The 16,480-nt window shown below is 47.3% G+C and overlaps 1 protein-coding gene across 1 annotated transcript; it reads left to right on the top strand.

Annotated features, from left to right (window-relative positions):
• The first annotated feature begins 77 nt into the window (after positions 1-77).
• Positions 78-15,110, top strand: LOC144328439 (uncharacterized). Its single transcript, XM_077931854.1, has 2 exons — positions 78-499; positions 14,013-15,110. Exons 1-2 carry the CDS (start codon positions 78-80, stop codon positions 14,044-14,046), a joined length of 456 nt encoding a protein of 151 aa, XP_077787980.1. The 3' UTR covers positions 14,047-15,110.
• The last annotated feature ends 1,370 nt before the right edge of the window (positions 15,111-16,480 follow it).

The raw sequence follows: 16,480 nt of genomic DNA, 5'->3' as shown, positions 1-16,480 counted from the left end.
GACTGCACCGCCGCGGCCGCCGCTTGCTTTCCGGGGGTCACTGGCGGCAGGGAGCCGGTGCCGCCGCCGGGCTGGCCATGGGAGGCCCCCGCTTCGCTACACAGGACGCCCTGCCTCTTTCTCGCCTCCGGAGGGGGGCCCAGCGGCTGCGCCCCGCGCTCCCGCGCCAAAGTTTCCCCGACGCGCCGCTGCTCCCGCTCTCGGGCCCCGGGGAGCCTCTCCCGGCTCCGCCGCGCCCCGATGCCCGCCCCTCGTGCGCGCGTCCCCCGCTCGGCAAGGCGCAAAGGCAGCCGCCGCCGGGGAAAGTTTCTCCCGGACGGGAGGGCGTGTGGGGTGGCCGGGCGGGGCCTGCCGAGCGCGCCGGGGTGTGGAGAGGCTCCCCCCCCTCCTCCGACACTCCGCCTCCGCGCCGCGCTCGTTGCAGCTCGCCGCCGCCGCTCCCGTCTCCAGCTCGGGGACACACGCGCCTTGGCGAGGATGGGGGCCCTCCCTTGTCTAGGTGAGTAAGAGAGGGAGACCCGAGAGGTTTGGACCTGGCAAAGGGCGTGGGGTATGCGGGGGGCTGGCCGGGCTTCTGCCTGAAAGGAGATCCCACGCTTCCATTCAGTCCCGGGACCTATTTTCCATACCAGAGTCTTAGCCGCTGCCTATGAGGAGTTTCCACGCCAATCAGCCCCGGAGTCTATTTTCCATACCAGAGTCCGGCTCTTAGATTCTGTAGGAATCAAGACGAAAGTGCAGTTGAGCATGTGCAGAGGTAAGCCCTGAGTTTTCACCGCAGGTCTAAAATGTCCCTAAAGATCTCTGTCGTCTTAGACTAAAAGTTCTACTTTTTTGGCCTGTACTGTAATTAGCATACTGGGCACCCTCCATGGAAACTCTCTCTAATCCTGCACGCACACACCTCTGATGCGGCCAATTTGCTGCAAATTCCATGCTAGATGTCTGTAGCACCATCACAAAATAAAGGGGGGATTTCACAAAGTAATATTTCTGGTGATCACCAATGTCCCTGGGACCCTTAAGGCACCCCAAGAGGAAATGATCCAAACTCTGCCAGCTCTGTTGCTGTGCCATTTGACTCCCATGTGTTCTAATTCCTCCATCAAAATGGTTGGATCCAGAAACATCTTATCTAGGGACACATAATGGGCGCACCTTGTTCTAGTGGAAACCACTTGTCCTCCTCATGCTTCCAACTACCATGCCAATTCCTTCTGGGTATGAAAGGAAAGCCCAGATAGCCAGTGACTGGCAGAAGACTGCAGCGACTAGAGCCAATGTCTGTTCACCAGAAGAGAATGATGTGTGCCTGCCAGGGCCAGGCGTGCAGAAATGGCATCCTAGCCCATGAGGGGTCAACCTGTGGCACGAGAGCGTGAAGGGACACCAGCCTGGCTGGGACATAGTCTTTCCAGTCCTGCACTGCTGGTGCCTGTTTCTCATCTGGTCAAGATGCAGGGGATTCCTGTGTGCTGTGGGGAGCACTCTGTCTCCATCCCATGGGCAAGACTGGTAGAAAGACTGGCCACTGTGGAGCAGAGCTGGTCGTCTTAATCACAGGCAGCTGCACATACCTTCAGTTGCAAAAGCTAAAGGGGTCATGAGTTACACTGTTATGGCTCCAACCAAGGTGTCCTTAGGCTTGTGATCCTGACTCAAGCAGGGGGGTGGGCTAGATGGTCTACCATACCCCCAAAAAAACCCTTGATGATTCTGTTATCTTTAACAAAGAATTCCTACCACCCTCAGCAAGCAACCTCTAGGTTCTTTGAAGAAAACCATGGACTTTGGACCACTCCTTTATTTGTCTACAGTAGACATGCCGTCCGTTTCCCACTCCTGTTCTTTGTCTAATCATTCAGGATAAAAAAATAAAATAGAACAGCACCATTAAGTCAACTGGGTTATCTGTGTTTTTCGTGAACCCATCTATGGGGCTCATCACTCCTATCCTATCCTAAATCCACCTTTCCAGGTCAGACTTGCAGCTGCTCTTATCATGCTAACCACCCTGTGTGCTACACTTGCCTGATTCCAAGCAGGGCCATTGGTCTGCCTAGGTCAGTATTGTCATTTTATTGACACTGGCTGGCAGTGGCTTTCATTCCGGAGTCTCAGGCATGGCTCCTTCCCAGCCCTATTTGGAGATACAAGGGAATGAATCTGGGAGCTTCTACATGCAGAGCTTGTGCTCTGCCACTGAGCAATGGCTGTTCCTGAAGGCAGGGCCAGCCCAAGGCATTTTGGCACCTGAGGCAAACCACAAAAAAGCACCTCCCTCCCAGCCAAGGAAGAAGGGATGAGCAAAGCTCTGCATCAGGAACATGGGGGGGGTAAACATCTGCATCGGAGTCTGCTGCCCCCATGTACCCTGCCACCTGAGGCTGTGGCCTCACCTTGCGTCTTGGGTGAGCCGGCCCTGCCTGAAGGAAAACAGCAAGGACAGAGTAACAAGCATAATTGTGTAGAGTCAAAATATTGCAGAGTTGTGCAGAATACAATGAAAAACAACAGACAAAAGTGATCTTGTTTTGTTTATTTATAAATAACTTTTATGCCATTTTCATTGCTCTAGGGGTTCATGTGCTTTTGTCGGCTGCTTTTTCATATCTTTGGGGGCTTTCTCCTTTGTTTCATAATGCAACAATGAAGACCTGGTTCAGTAGGCCAGGCTATGGTATAGTGAGAACAGGCAGACTCCCTGAAAGGAACTTGCAGTCACTTTGCTCTTCCCCAGCCTTTTTTTCTGCTGCTGTGCCAAGGTGTGGCTTAGCATGTTGGCCAAAGCAGGACTTGTGGGTTAAGCTCTCTCCTCACTAACCATGAGCTGTAGCCAAGTACAAACCTTAACTACCAGTCCCAGTTCAGATGACTCACCGACTAAGCAGCAAAAAGTAGCAGGAAGGACTCTGGGCACCTGCATGTTCGTGCAATCTTGCCAAGTCATAGTTTGGCTTGCCATGTTGCATGAGCCAGCTTGGTCCTTCTATAGGGGGGAAGTCTGCCCTCTGGTTTTGGTGTCTGAACGCAACCTATAGAAGCAGGAACCTCTTCCAGTACAAGCAAATCTAAGCATGTGGACTGTGGCATAAACTAGAATTTCTGCAAGACAGATTCATAGTTTCTCAAGTGTATCAACACATTTGCTAACAAACAGGCAAATTGCAAGCTGGCTGAGGAAGGCTGCCAAGAAGGGCTAGGAATGAGAGCTGTGTGTATATGACTCAGCTTCTCTGAGCGTGTGGTTTGCTTCTTTGATGCATCCTAAAGATGCTGTGATGCATCCTATTATTACTGTTTTAAACTGTTTTTAATGTTGTATTTCATATTGCTGCAACCTGTCCTGGGACCTTTGGTGAAGGGTGAGTAGCAATAATAATTACTAACAATAATAACTGGTGCACAGCGGTTCTTTTGTTTTTTCCACCCTACATTATTTTTCTGTTTCTGGAACTATTGCAATAAATCTCTGTAGCAGGAAGTGGAGAAGAAACCAAAGGCTACTGCTTACATATGCACACACCACCAGGCAACAAATGAGGTTCCCCAATAATGCTCCGTATTAAAAGAGTGCACCATGTATGTATGTATGTATGTATGTATGTATGTTTGGATGCGTGCACAACATTCCCCACACTTTTGAACTCCAAGACGTGTATAGGAAGCACCCCTGGAATGAACACATGTACTTACCATATAAGCACTATGTGAGGCACAGTCTAGATCTTTTTTTAAGCAAAAGCCTTTTATAGAGAAATCGCTGTTTCTGTACATGCATAAAGCTCCTTTGTCCATTCCTTAATTGAGCAGGATGTTTGGGCTCCTCTTGAAAACAAAGCCATGTTTCTGAGGACTGACACAGCAGCCTGCCTAAATTACTGCAAACCCTTTGGTAAGTTCAAGGAATGGCCATAAAGTATTGTATTTTAAAGGAGGCACGTTGGAAGAGGGACTTCAAGCATCATCCCATGGCCATCTGCAGAGAGATGCTATTTGCAGCAACTGTCCTTCCTCCAACCTCACCTGTACAGAGTGTTGTGATAACAAACCAAACAGAGCATGCAAACCTTTTAAGCCTGTTTCACAGACTTCTGGAAAGGCACACTTCTGCCATTTGTCTCCAGTGCTCAATGTGGGGCACTGTTGGGCATAACTGAGACAGGTTTAAATTTCCCATTTAATTGTTTACCTCCCACTTTGGGCACCATCGACCTTGGCTTCCCTGGCCCAAATCTCATCCCATCACCAACCACCTGTTCACTACAGTCACATATGAACATTTGAAGCTGCCTCATACCACCATTGGTCCTAGCCAGCATTGCCTTCTCTGGCTAGCAGTGATTCTTCAGGTCTTTCCCAAGACCTAAGTGCAGAAGGACCAGGGCCCAGCTTTGGGCCAAAACAGCTCCACATCAGCATAGTACACCAGGGCTGAAAGGTCTGCACTGATCGCACAGCCACACTTAACCTTTGTTCCATACTTTCTAGATAGAGGCCTGTGCTTTAAAGCTCCATGTCTCTCTCTTACACACTCTCTGTCTCTTTAGCCATGGTGCTTTCCCCATGAAAACCCGCTCTTTACTGCTGAATCAGAACAAACAGCAATTTGGGTTTTTCACAGATGGCCATTTGCTCCAATTCAGCCTTGAAAAGTGGGTTTTCATGGGGAAAGCTCTGGAAGAAACAAACTAAAAGAGTGCTTGGACATGGAGCTTTAAAGTGTGGACCTGTGCTTAAAAATCCAGCAGAACAGGAAGTCTGGATGAGACCAGATTGTCAGTACATTACCAAACTTGTTAAGGCTGTGGGGGTTGTCTTAAGGAGCACCTGCACTTCAGAACTGACCACAACACCTTCCCAGAAGTACACATACAGAACCATAATTAGGCAGCAAACAGAAAAATAAGAAAAATAAGCTGTACTTTGAGCTCACTTCTTTGGGGTGGGGGAGCAGGATGGGAGGGTCTCAACACTCCCACAGATACAATGAGTGTCCTTTGGTGAGGAGCGGACACACAGCTCACCTAGTTGCCTCCCTGTCCTTGGGAATCTCTCCTTCCCTGGAATTTTATCTTCTTCTCTTCCTCCCACCAACCTATGGAATGCTTGTTTTATAGATCAAAGATCCTATTCAAAATACCTAAATTGAAGTATGATTCACAGTAAAAGAGTGACTACTGTTAAACCAAGCAGCAGCTTTTTTTGAGGCTTCTGCCAAAGTGATCAATGGCCTCTTGTAGGCCCTTCCAAAACACTGGGGAGAATTTTCCTGGGTGATAAGATTTGGATGTCCAGCATGCAGGCAGCTTTGTATGCGGAATGGCAATGCTCACAAACTTTCCCCCACCCCATCGTGGAAACTGAGAGCAGAGTGGAAAGAGGCTCCGTGTCACTTTCCAGTGCCCAAAGTTATAGTCTTTTTCCCCTCCTTCTCTCCAACCCCCACCCCCACCCCTTGCGAGTCACCAATCCAGCTACTCCAAAGATCAAAACTGGGAAAGGCTATTATTCACTGACTCTCAATTTCCACATGAGGATGAGGAGGACAGAGCCAAGTTTCATTTCAGATTTGCACTTTGAGCCAGTTTTAGTCCATTTTTAAGCCTCAGGCTCCAAGGCTTTTTGCTCTTAAGATGGCACAGCAGGAACAAGACAGGAAACTAGTTTTCTTCAGGAGCTCAGAAGGTGCTGTTCAGCTCATTTTCAGCTTCTCTGATAAACACTTTGCCAATACTGTTTTTCTCAGGTAGAAACTCACACTGGAATTTGGGTGGGAGGGAAGTGCTGGTGAGGATCTCAGTGTTCACTTCCATGAGAAAATTGTGTCACTCCTCTCGATCATTTTTGCTTGCACTCAGCGTACAGATGCCTCCCTTGGTCCCCTCACAAAATACCTCTGTGAGGTAGACCACTGTTTTGACATGTTACAGATGAAGCAGAGAGAGAAAGAGAGACTGAGACTTGCTCACAGTCCAGGCAGTAAATAAGCTATGGCAGCCTTCACAAACCAGCTCTTTTGGACTAGAACTCCCATCAGCCTCAGCCAGCACAGCCTGGGACCTCCTATATCTGCTGCTTCAGATAGGTCTGCTTTGTGATTCTGGAACTTTCCAGAGAGGTGAAACACACAGAGCTTATCCTCATTACTCATTAACACTCACTTTGTGCTTTCGCTTGAGGGCAAGGCCTTTGCTGGAATTTTCTCTAGCCTGGACAGTCACACCTCTGCTAACCTGCACTTGACATCGCTGCTTTCCTTCTCTCTGGTCACAGCAAACAACACCTTTCAGCTGTAATTTATGAGCTCTTGTTAGAGGCAGAGCCTTGAGGAGCTGGAAAAAAACCCTCCCCAAGGTTTCTGTTAATTTTTACCTCAACCGTGAGTGTGTCAAAGGCACTGCTCAATTTGTCTCTTGCCTGGGCACGTCCTGGCTCCCTCCCGGCTGGAGCAACTGCCTCAACACGGCGGCGGAATTGGTGGCCGTGCTTCTGTGCTTTTGTGAGCCATGCTGTGACTTATGGCCACTAATAAATAATAGCATTTGATATTGTGTGAACCACCTTGTTTGCTCCAAGTTCAGTAGGCACAAAGCAAAATGGCAGCCCTGAGCATGGTGACTAGCAGTAAATCTCAGGACTTATTTCTTCACCAATAGCTCCACCAATCCCAAGCCTCTATAATCATGAGGAAACTCCATTTGACTCTGTTGGAATTGCTTCTGGTTCCGTGTCTGCTTCTGCACCAAAATAACAATGAACAGTTTCCACAAGGAGTCCTGAGCATTGCAGTTCTGTGTTGGGACAAAGTTAAGAGAATCCTAAAAGTGCTTCACATCATATCAGCAGGCCTGATTTTTGTAGCAGGTTTTGTGGTGTGTGCATATGTTCTAATGTACAAATTTTTTAATTGAGATATGACAGATTAGTTTGCCCACAGCTTCACTCATAATAAGTAGGAAATGTAAGAAACAGAAGGAAGCACTTCAGTGTCATCCCATCTCTTTGGGGAATTGTGCATATGTAACAGCACTTATTTCTGTGTAATGCTGTTCTTGAGCTCTTGCATTCTCGTTGTTATGAAGTCTTTGCTGCTTAGTGATGCTCATCAGGAAGTCAGACTGCTCATTTCTCAAGCTAAGGGGTTTACAGCCTTCCTGCCCCCCCAGTTGTTGCCTGAAGAATAGGGTGGCCCCTGAGAACACCAAAGGAAGCTGTTTCCGTGTGAATGCACCAGTACCAACCGCAGCCCTTCAAGGTCATCTTTTTGGCATCTGTCTGTCTCTGTTGACAGTGGAGGAGTGTGCCTTCGGTTTGAGGCCAAACCATTGGAGAGTTACAGCACCTGCTGTGGCTGTAGAGACCAATATAGGACATGTCTTGTTGCCGCTGTGGCAGATAAAGGCGTCCGGTTGTGTTGCTACAGGTGCACCATGGTGTTTCTTCTCTCTCTGCTCCTCCCAGTGGTCATTCCTCCTCTGGTCATTTCTCATTTAAATATTCCATTTTTTTTCCTGACGCCAACACTGTAGCCAATGCAACCCTTACATTATCTATCAGGGGATGTGGGTGGCTCTGTGGGCTTCCTGATTGGAAGGTCAGCAATTCAAATCTGCTCAATGGTAGTGAGCTCCCATTGCTCTGTCCTTGCTTCTTCCAGTCTAGCAGTTTGAAAGCATGCCATTTCAAGTAGATAAATAGGTACCACTATGGTGGGAAGGTAAAGAGCGTTTCTGTGTTCTCTGGTTTCCATCATTGTGTTCCGTTGCGCCAGAAGCAGTTTAGTCATGCTGGCCACATGACCCGGAAGGCTGTCTGTGGACAAACACCGGCTCCCTCGGCCTGAAGCGAAATGAGTACCGCACTCCCATAGTTGCCTTTGACTGGACTTCACCATTCAGGGATTGTTTACTTTTTACCTTTTTACCTTACATGGTCTATCAATTAAACACAGCGCATATGTTCAGTTGTACTTGCAATGTCTAAAATCTGCATTCTCCATTTTGAGAGTTGATGAACTGCAAAGGCCTTTTGCTCAACACATTAGTCTGTTGCCTAAACTCTAAATGGTTGAAATGGGTTTACATGCTCTTGCACAGCTCTGTGTAACTTCAATGAGGCTTACAGAGAACTTGCTGCTGGGTTATATTGCCCATAAGAATTTGTCCCCCTCATGCCTTTGTCAAAGGAGAACTGAGCTCTTTGCTTTATTGACTCATGTGACTAAGAAACCCCATATCAGTGTTACAAATCCTATTACTTCCTCTCCCTACTTCCAGCAATTACTCTGGGATGGGAATGTGTCCATGGACAGCCTCCCCTCTCTAATCAGCCTGCTCCATTCAGCGAGGAGCAATACACAAATCCAGGCCTGCTAGTGTCCCAGTTTATCACTGTGTAAATGATTTTGTATTATCCTAGCTACTCAATACCCCAACCGGCAGTCTGAATCACCGGCTCAGACAGATTTGAAAGGAGGTGACTCTTTGTGCTTCAAAAAGGCATCACAAGAAATTTGCCTCCCTCCCTGCCCCCCAAAAAAGGTGACTGCCTCTCCTGCTGAGGTGATGCTGAGCAACTCCAGCATCCACCAAACTCACAGAAATAGTTCAGTCTGCTTTTTTCCCCTTAGAGATGTTTGAGGCCGATCCCTCTCAACAAGAGATTTTGAAATACAGTAGATGAATTGCTGTAGATTCCACAGTATAAATCAACCTTCCCATAACTGGTGCCCTCCAGATATTTTAGGCTACGGCTGCCATCAACCTCAGCCAGCACATCTGTCAGATAGTGCGGCTGATGGGATCACAGCTGTGCTGGCAAGAGTTGCATTCCGAAACATCTTGAGGGCACCAGGTTGGGGAAGGCGGCCTTAAACTGAGCATAACATGTGTATGCTCATTCAAGGATACACCTGCAGGTTCTGCACCAGAACAAATAATCAATTGTTCCACAAGCTTCAAGCCACACACTTCTGTTTGTCCCGTGATTTCTAGGCATGGGTCTGAGAGGTTTTTCCTTCGTCCTGCCACTTTCCCCAGAAAATCCCACTGTTTACTACTGAATGGGGGGGGGGATTTGTTATTGTTTTGTTGCTTCTGTTTTGAGTATTAATTTGTGCTTTTATTTTGCTAATCACCTTGAGATTTTTTGATGAATGGTGGTATATAAAATCTTAACAACAACAATAACAACAACAGTTGCATTTTCTCTGGATTGACATTTGTTTAGTGCTAAGCAGTGGGTTTTCCCACGGAAGGCAACGAGATGAAACGAAAGCCTCTCAAACCCATTCCCGGAAATCAAAGGGAAGTAAACATGGGGCAAACAGACCTGAGGATGAGCCTTAAGGCAGCAAACCTGTGCACACTTTCCTGGGAGTAAGTGCCACTGAACCCAGTTGGATTGATTCCTAAGAAAGCGACAGCATCATTAGGCTGCATTTTAATGCACACTTCCTTCATTGAACTCAGTGGCCATTAATCTCTCATAAGCAAGTGTGTGTGTGTGTGTGTGTGTGTGTGTGTGTGTGTGTGGTGCAAAAGCGAGAGCTAAGCTTTTATCATGCTTCTTGCTCCCCTCCCCCTGCATAATACCAATGTTCGAATGAATAAATGAAAATAAAATATATGTACAGTGCTGGTGTTACTTTTTTAATTGTCTGTAAATAACTCACTTTTGCAAATGGGAGGTTTCCGAAGGCATTCCCCCATCCCAGCATGCAAAGCACAGTGATATCTCACTGGTCGCCCTGGAATTCAAAGGGCCCAGAATTGATAAGGGCGGCTGCTCTGTTTGCATGTGAAACAGCGCTGAACTTTCTTAAGAGTTTATAGCTATCTTGAAACTGGGCGGAGATGCAGATTGCAGGGAAAAGTAGAGGATTGCATTGCCCAGCTCAATCTCTAAACTGACCTTCAATGTGCTAAAAGGCTTAGGTGCCCTTAGGGTTGACACTACCTTTACTGCTCCTGCTGCCTGGCAGGTAGAAAGGTAAGGAGTGGATCTTTTCCCAGAATGGAGATCAAGCTGACAGCCTGGAAAATCTTCATTGCTTAATTTCGGCATATCAGACTCCTATTAATGGTGCAAGAGAATGGCCAGTAGAAAAGCGGGGGAGTTGCAACCTTACTTCCAGGCAAATATTTCACTTTGGTATCTCATTCTCCATTTTACTGTGACCATCAAAACATTTATGCGTGCAAAATAGGAAAAGTGAAAGCCTGAAATGGGGTGACCTTGGATATGAATTTATGTGACACGAGTTCACTGGGAAGCCTGCACCATGACACTCTTAACACTGGGATTCAGAAAAACCAAGACCCCTCAGTGAAGAAATATGCAGGAAAATACTGGAAATGTGAGAAAAAGATTGAAGTTGGTGTCATGTCTAGCCTAGACCTGATGCTGGACACTTGAGTTCTAAGAAAACGAACCAGACACTCTGCAGGTCAAGGGCCTTGGGGAGCAGGCAAGGTCGCCTGCAATCAGTGTTGAAGAATTGTTGTTGGGAGAAGGAGGTGGAGCCACCACTCAATCCTCAAGAACAGTGTCACCATAAGGGCCAGGCAAAAGAGAAACAGCATAGCATGCATCGACAGACCAGAGTCTTTGCTCGGCTCATGAGTATGCAATCCCTGAAATGCCTTTATTACCAGCAGTAGTAGTATACTCTTGTCTAGAAAGCCAGAGTGTATAAGGTCTCCTCCTTGACCCTTCCAATTTCTGGAAACAATGTAGGTCTGGCTGCTCTCACTCCTGAGTTTCATACACTGCTGTGTTGTATCTTATGTGAACTCCTCTGCTATTGACCTTGCACCACTGCCTGACTTTGTCTCTGGATGATGCTTTGAACCTAGACTGATTCTCTGTGCTTGACCTTGCTTTGCATGGTCTGGGCTGCACCTTATCCCACTGCTGTCCTTGGTGAGCATTTACTGCTAAGAAGTTTATACCTCCTGGGACCAAGACCCTGGCCGCTGAGGGGATCCCTTGGGGCATGTTAGTTTTTAGATATATATCACTTTATGGAAATGAAGAGAGGGTATGGAGTCCTTAAACGGAGTCCCAAACCCATTTACAAGACAATAGCATAAAAGTACAGTAGATTATATTATATATTGTGTGTTTTTTGCATTTTACAGTCTAGTAAAGCACTTTGTACAGAAGGTTCATTAAAATAATGCATGGGCTGATATACTGAAAGTGTTGATCCAAAATAATCACCTAATACATTGGTACCTCGGGTTAAGTACTTAATTCGTTCTGGAGGTCCATTCTTAACCTGAAACTGTTCTTAACCTGAAGCACCACTTTAGCTAATGGGGCCTCCTGCTGCTGCCGCGCCGCCGGAACACAATTTCTGTTCTCATCCTGAAGCAAAGTTCTTAACCCGAGGTAATATTTCTGGGTTAGCGGAGTCTGTAACCTGAAGCGTATGTAACCTGACGCGTATGTAACCCGAGGTACTGCTGTACCCTAAAATGGCCACCAACATCCGACACAAAAACCAACCCCAGACTAGCCACCAAAAGTCAGTCCATTCATGCTGCCTCAATGCCTGCAGGAATAATAAGGTCTTCACTGGGTGGGGAATAGATAGCCACATTGGCCCCAGACAATCTTCCCTGCGGAGGGCATTCCATAAGGGGGTGAGGTGGGGCTACCACGGGAGAGACCTCCCATTGTTGCCCTCCAAGCATCTCTCAGATGGGACACAGAGCAGGACCCTATATCTTGATCTTGGGGTCCAGGAGGAAGCCAAGAACACTCTCGGCTGCTAGGCCAACACCTGGCTTTGACACCTGGGTGCCCAGGTGTTACAAGCAGCATTTTATTGTGTCTCTCTCACTGGCAGCAGAGAAGAAGGAAAAATTATTTTAATAAGGCATGCTATCCCTACTGGGGTTTCTCTCACAGTCACAGTGGCTGAATATGTTTTCCCGAAATGTAGCAATGAGCGGGGGTGGAGGAGATAAATAGATTTAATGGGGCACTTTTAATGGGGCAAAAGTGAAACTGGTTACTGAAGCAATTGCAAAAGCACTATTCTTTAACCCAAAAAGCAAAAATAAAAATGTTACCAACATGTTAGCACAAACACATGGAGTAAAGACTTAAGAGTAAGTTTGTAATGTTGCTTATTGAGAGCTTCAGTATGCTGATGACAACGTAGTGTGCGCAGGCTCAGAGGATGACCTCCAAACCATCCTAAATATCTTTGCAGAAGCTTACGAAAAGCCTGGCCTATCACTCACCATCCAAAAAACCAAAGTGCTGCACCAACAAGTACAAAATAACCCCTCTGCAGCACTACAAATCCAACTCAATGGTGTAACTTTGGAAAATGTCAATCACTTCTCCTACCTAGGCAGTTATCTTTCCACAAGAGCCAACAATGATGCTGAAATCCAGCATCACCTGAGCTCTGCAAGTGCGGCTTTCTCCCAACTGAAGTGCAGAGTGTTTGAGGACCGGGACATTCGCTGGGAAACCAAAATGATTGTAAACTATATGCTTGTGAAACAGGGGCTACTTATAAACGCCATCTCCAACTGCTCAAAAGATTTCATCAACAGTGTCTCCAAAAAATTTTACACATCACTTGGGAAGACAGGTGAACTAATATCAGTGTACTGGAAGAAGCAAAGATCACCAGTGTTGAAGCAATGATTCTCCAACATCAACTTTGTTGGACTGGTCATGTTGTGTGGATGCCTGATGATCGTCTTCCAAAGCAACTACTCTATTCCAAACTTAAAAATGGAAAGTGTAATGCTGGTGGTCAACAAAAGAGGTTTAAAGACTGTCTCAAGGCAAATCTTAAAAAATATAGTGGAAACACTGGACTTCGAGCACTCCAGTTGGAGAACAGCCTTTATCAAAGGCGTCGTGGGCTTTGAAGACACTCGAACTCGGGACGCAAGGGAGAGATGTGCTAGGAGGAAGGCACGCTTGGCAAATCCACACCATGATCAACTCCCGTCCGGAAACCAATGTCCCCACTGTGGAAGGACGTGTGGATCCAGAATTGGCCTCCACAGTCACTTACAGACTCATTGTTAAACCTGTGTTTATAGAAGACAATCTTACCTGGAGTGATCGCCAAAGAAGAAGAATTGAGATGTTTGTGTAGTAGTGGGAGAGAGCAACTCAGAACAAGGCATTCTCAGTGGCTGTACAGAGTTCAAGAAATGGTTACGGCCTAAGAGACAAGAGATTCAGATTTAAGCTCAAAAGCAGCCCTTTTCAGACAACTCCAAACAACTGAACAGGGGATGGCGCCAGCTAGCTTTGTCTCCAGAGTCACCCAACACTTGCACATTTATTGAACATGGGAAAGGGGGCTTCTGGGTTTGTGCAGCTGTGTGTACATGGGGGTTACCAAACATGAGGAACCCTGTGCAGTTAAGGTTGCTGACCAGGTGGAAGTCCAAACATCTGGTTGTGGGTCCAAATATGCTTACTGTCAGAGCACCTCTTCTGCAAATGAATTCTGCAAATGTTCTGAAACCCAAGGTTCTGTTCAGGAAGGTAACCTGCAACTAGCTAAGTTGGATTGATGTTACTGGTAACGTTTGCAAAGTCCGGTGTGCAATTGTTGTCTTCCCTAATAAATTTATATTTTGGCATTTGGCTTCAGTGGTTTTAAAAGACTATTCTCTGGAATTTCTCGCTAAAAGCTTTCCCCGTGTGCTAAGATTGCATGACTAAGCTACATTTTTGTGTTCTAAAAATAGTCCACAAGATTATTTGGGGTGGGGAGGTGAGTAAGTAAATCCAGAGTCTCCTTGTTCTTAACTTTCCCCCCTAGAGCTGGACTCCTGGGAAATGGGGCTAAGAAACGCCAAGCAGCTGGACAGACTTTGAGGGCTGGCTAGTAAGGAAAAGCCCCCTGCCCTTCCCAGTCTGTCTGTATGCAGTGCTGAGGGGTAGGGAGACCAGGTGGTAATCATTGGGAAGACTGTATCTGAAACAAAAAGTTGCAGTGTTTCCTCTTTATCCCCTAACAGGTGCCACACTCCCCTCCAGGGTACGAAGAACTGAAAGGGGACACAAGCAGGCCAATTCACTCCCTCACCTCCAGTTTTCTGGTTTTTACTTCCATATGATGCTCAGCGTTATGTCGCTTCAAGCAGCAAAGGTTACTCACTCCTCAATAGGCTTTTTTGAGATGGGGAGGGAGTCCTCCTTCTAGGACTTGGGGGGGGGGGATGTACTTCTGCAGACCTCAGAGTTCACACATCTCATGGCAAAATAGTGAATGAAGTGGAGCAGAGAGGAGTGTGGGCCAAAGCCTGAAAAAGAGTAACAGAGAAGGAGAAGCACCTTTTGGGTAAGTCCTTCTCACTGCTCAGAGCCTCTGCCTTATCCTGACCAGGGATCTGATACATGTGTGTCTTCTCCAGTTACATGCAGCACACACACACACACACACACACACACACACACAGATTCTTTGTTGATCCATCTTCATCCCACGCCATCTTTGAACTTGGCTGTTTCCAATGGAAGAAGAAACCCCTTTAATGTGCCTTTGTCCTTCAGATCCAGAGCAGACCGACCCCCCCCCCCCCCGCATGCTCTGTGTGTGCCACAGTCTCTCATAGTGACTCCATTGTCTGGAGAAATCTTTTCCTCCAGGACATGGGAAGCAGTGGGTGGGTGGCACCCTCTGGCCTCTGCTTTTTCATCTTTCTCTGCTGACACAGGGAGGATTCCTCCACCCACCCACCAGCCCCGTTTCTCTTTCCTCTTCCTGCCTCCCCCAACATCTCCAGTTCCACATCCTTCCCATAAAAGCTGCTGATGCAGGATGCATCCCTTCCCTGTCCCACATACTGGACCCCCAGGACAGCAAAGAAAACCTCTGAGAGATCAGTACTGACCGAGGGACTCATCCTAGCCAGCAGAACCAAGGTTGCACTGGATGTTTGGCATAATTTGCAACAGCTGCTGGAAAGGAACTCGGTGGTTAAATTGGGGTGTGTGTGCGTGTGCGTGTGTGTGTGTGTGTGTGTGTAGAATTCCTTCCCCAGAGCAGATGGGAGGGAGAGCTCCCATAGCCTTTGCCGTCAAGACTCTGTTGTTACATACATGTAACACTGTGTGTGTGGTTTTTTCCTGTTCCACATAATAATAATAATAATAATAATAATAATAATAATAATAATAATAAATTTTATTTATATCCCGCCCTCCCCAGCCGAAGCCGGGCTCAGGGCGGCTAACAACAATAAAACAGTACAAAAGTACACCATAAACAACATTCTAAAATCATTCATTATAAAAATTAATTAATTCAAGCCACTAGCAACCATTGGGCCAGAGCTCCGCGAAGATTGCCGAGGGAGGGAGTCAGGCTGTGCCCTGGCCAAAGGCCTGGTGGAACAGCTCTGTCTTGCAGGCCCTGCGGAAAGATGTCAAGTCCCGCAGGGCCCTGGTCTCTTGTGACAGAGTGTTCCACCAGATCGGAGCCACAGCCGAAAAAGCCCTGGCTCTAGTTGAGTCCCGTAGGTACGAGGGTCCTAGGCCATATAGGGCTTTAAAGGTTAAAACCAGCACCTTAAACCTGATCCTGTACTCCACCGGGAGCCAGTGCAGCTGGTATAGCACCGGGTGAATGTGATCTCGCAGCGAAGACCTCGTAAGGAGTCTCGCTGCAGCATTCTGCACCCGCTGGAGTTTCTGGGTCAGTCTCAAGGGCAGCCCCACATAGAGCGAGTTACAATAATCCAGTCTGGAGGTGACCGTCGCGTGGATCACAGTGGCTAGGTCAGGGCGAGAGAGGTAAGGAGCCAACTGCTTAGCTTGGCGGAGATGGAAAAATGCCGCCTTTGTTATAGCTGCAATCTGCGCCTCCATGGAAAGGGAGGTGTCGAAGATTACACCCAAACTCTTAACGGACGGTGCTGGCACTAATTGTGCCCCCGCAAGAGATGGGAGTTGCCCCCCCAATCCCCTATCGCCCCGTCCCAGCCACAGGACCTCTGCAGAAAAAGCTTGCCGAATATAGAGCCAGGCACATAATGCAGCTTTCCATAAACCTGAGCTCTCCTGCTGCTCAGTAACTCTAACCATTGCAAAGCAGGTTTCTAGTTCCTGTGGATGTGAGGCCTATGAGCCAACTCCTAGGGGCCGAGGTCCCTTCACACACACACACACACACACACACAGCCATCATAAAATATTTGAGGTGGCTGAGCCCTCCCACTCATTGATGGGTTTTGCCATTTAAATGGTGTGTATGTGCCACATATTGTGATCAATTATGTGGGCTAGGGCTTACCTGTCCCTTTATATTTTATTCAATTTGGCACCCCCGAGTGAGAAGAGATTATGAAATCACAGAAGCTGAGGGTGGGGTTTCAGTGCCCTTCCCTCTCTCCATGAGTAGTAGCAAAGAAGCAGTATAAGGAAGGCAACAGAAACACAAATATGCAAATATGTTTGATTTGCATAGTTTGTACAGCTTGGCTAA

This window comes from Podarcis muralis, chromosome 7 (genome assembly GCF_964188315.1).
Source record: "Podarcis muralis chromosome 7, rPodMur119.hap1.1, whole genome shotgun sequence".
NCBI lineage: Eukaryota > Metazoa > Chordata > Lepidosauria > Squamata > Lacertidae > Podarcis > Podarcis muralis.
This window is presented reverse-complemented; position numbering and strand designations above follow the sequence as displayed.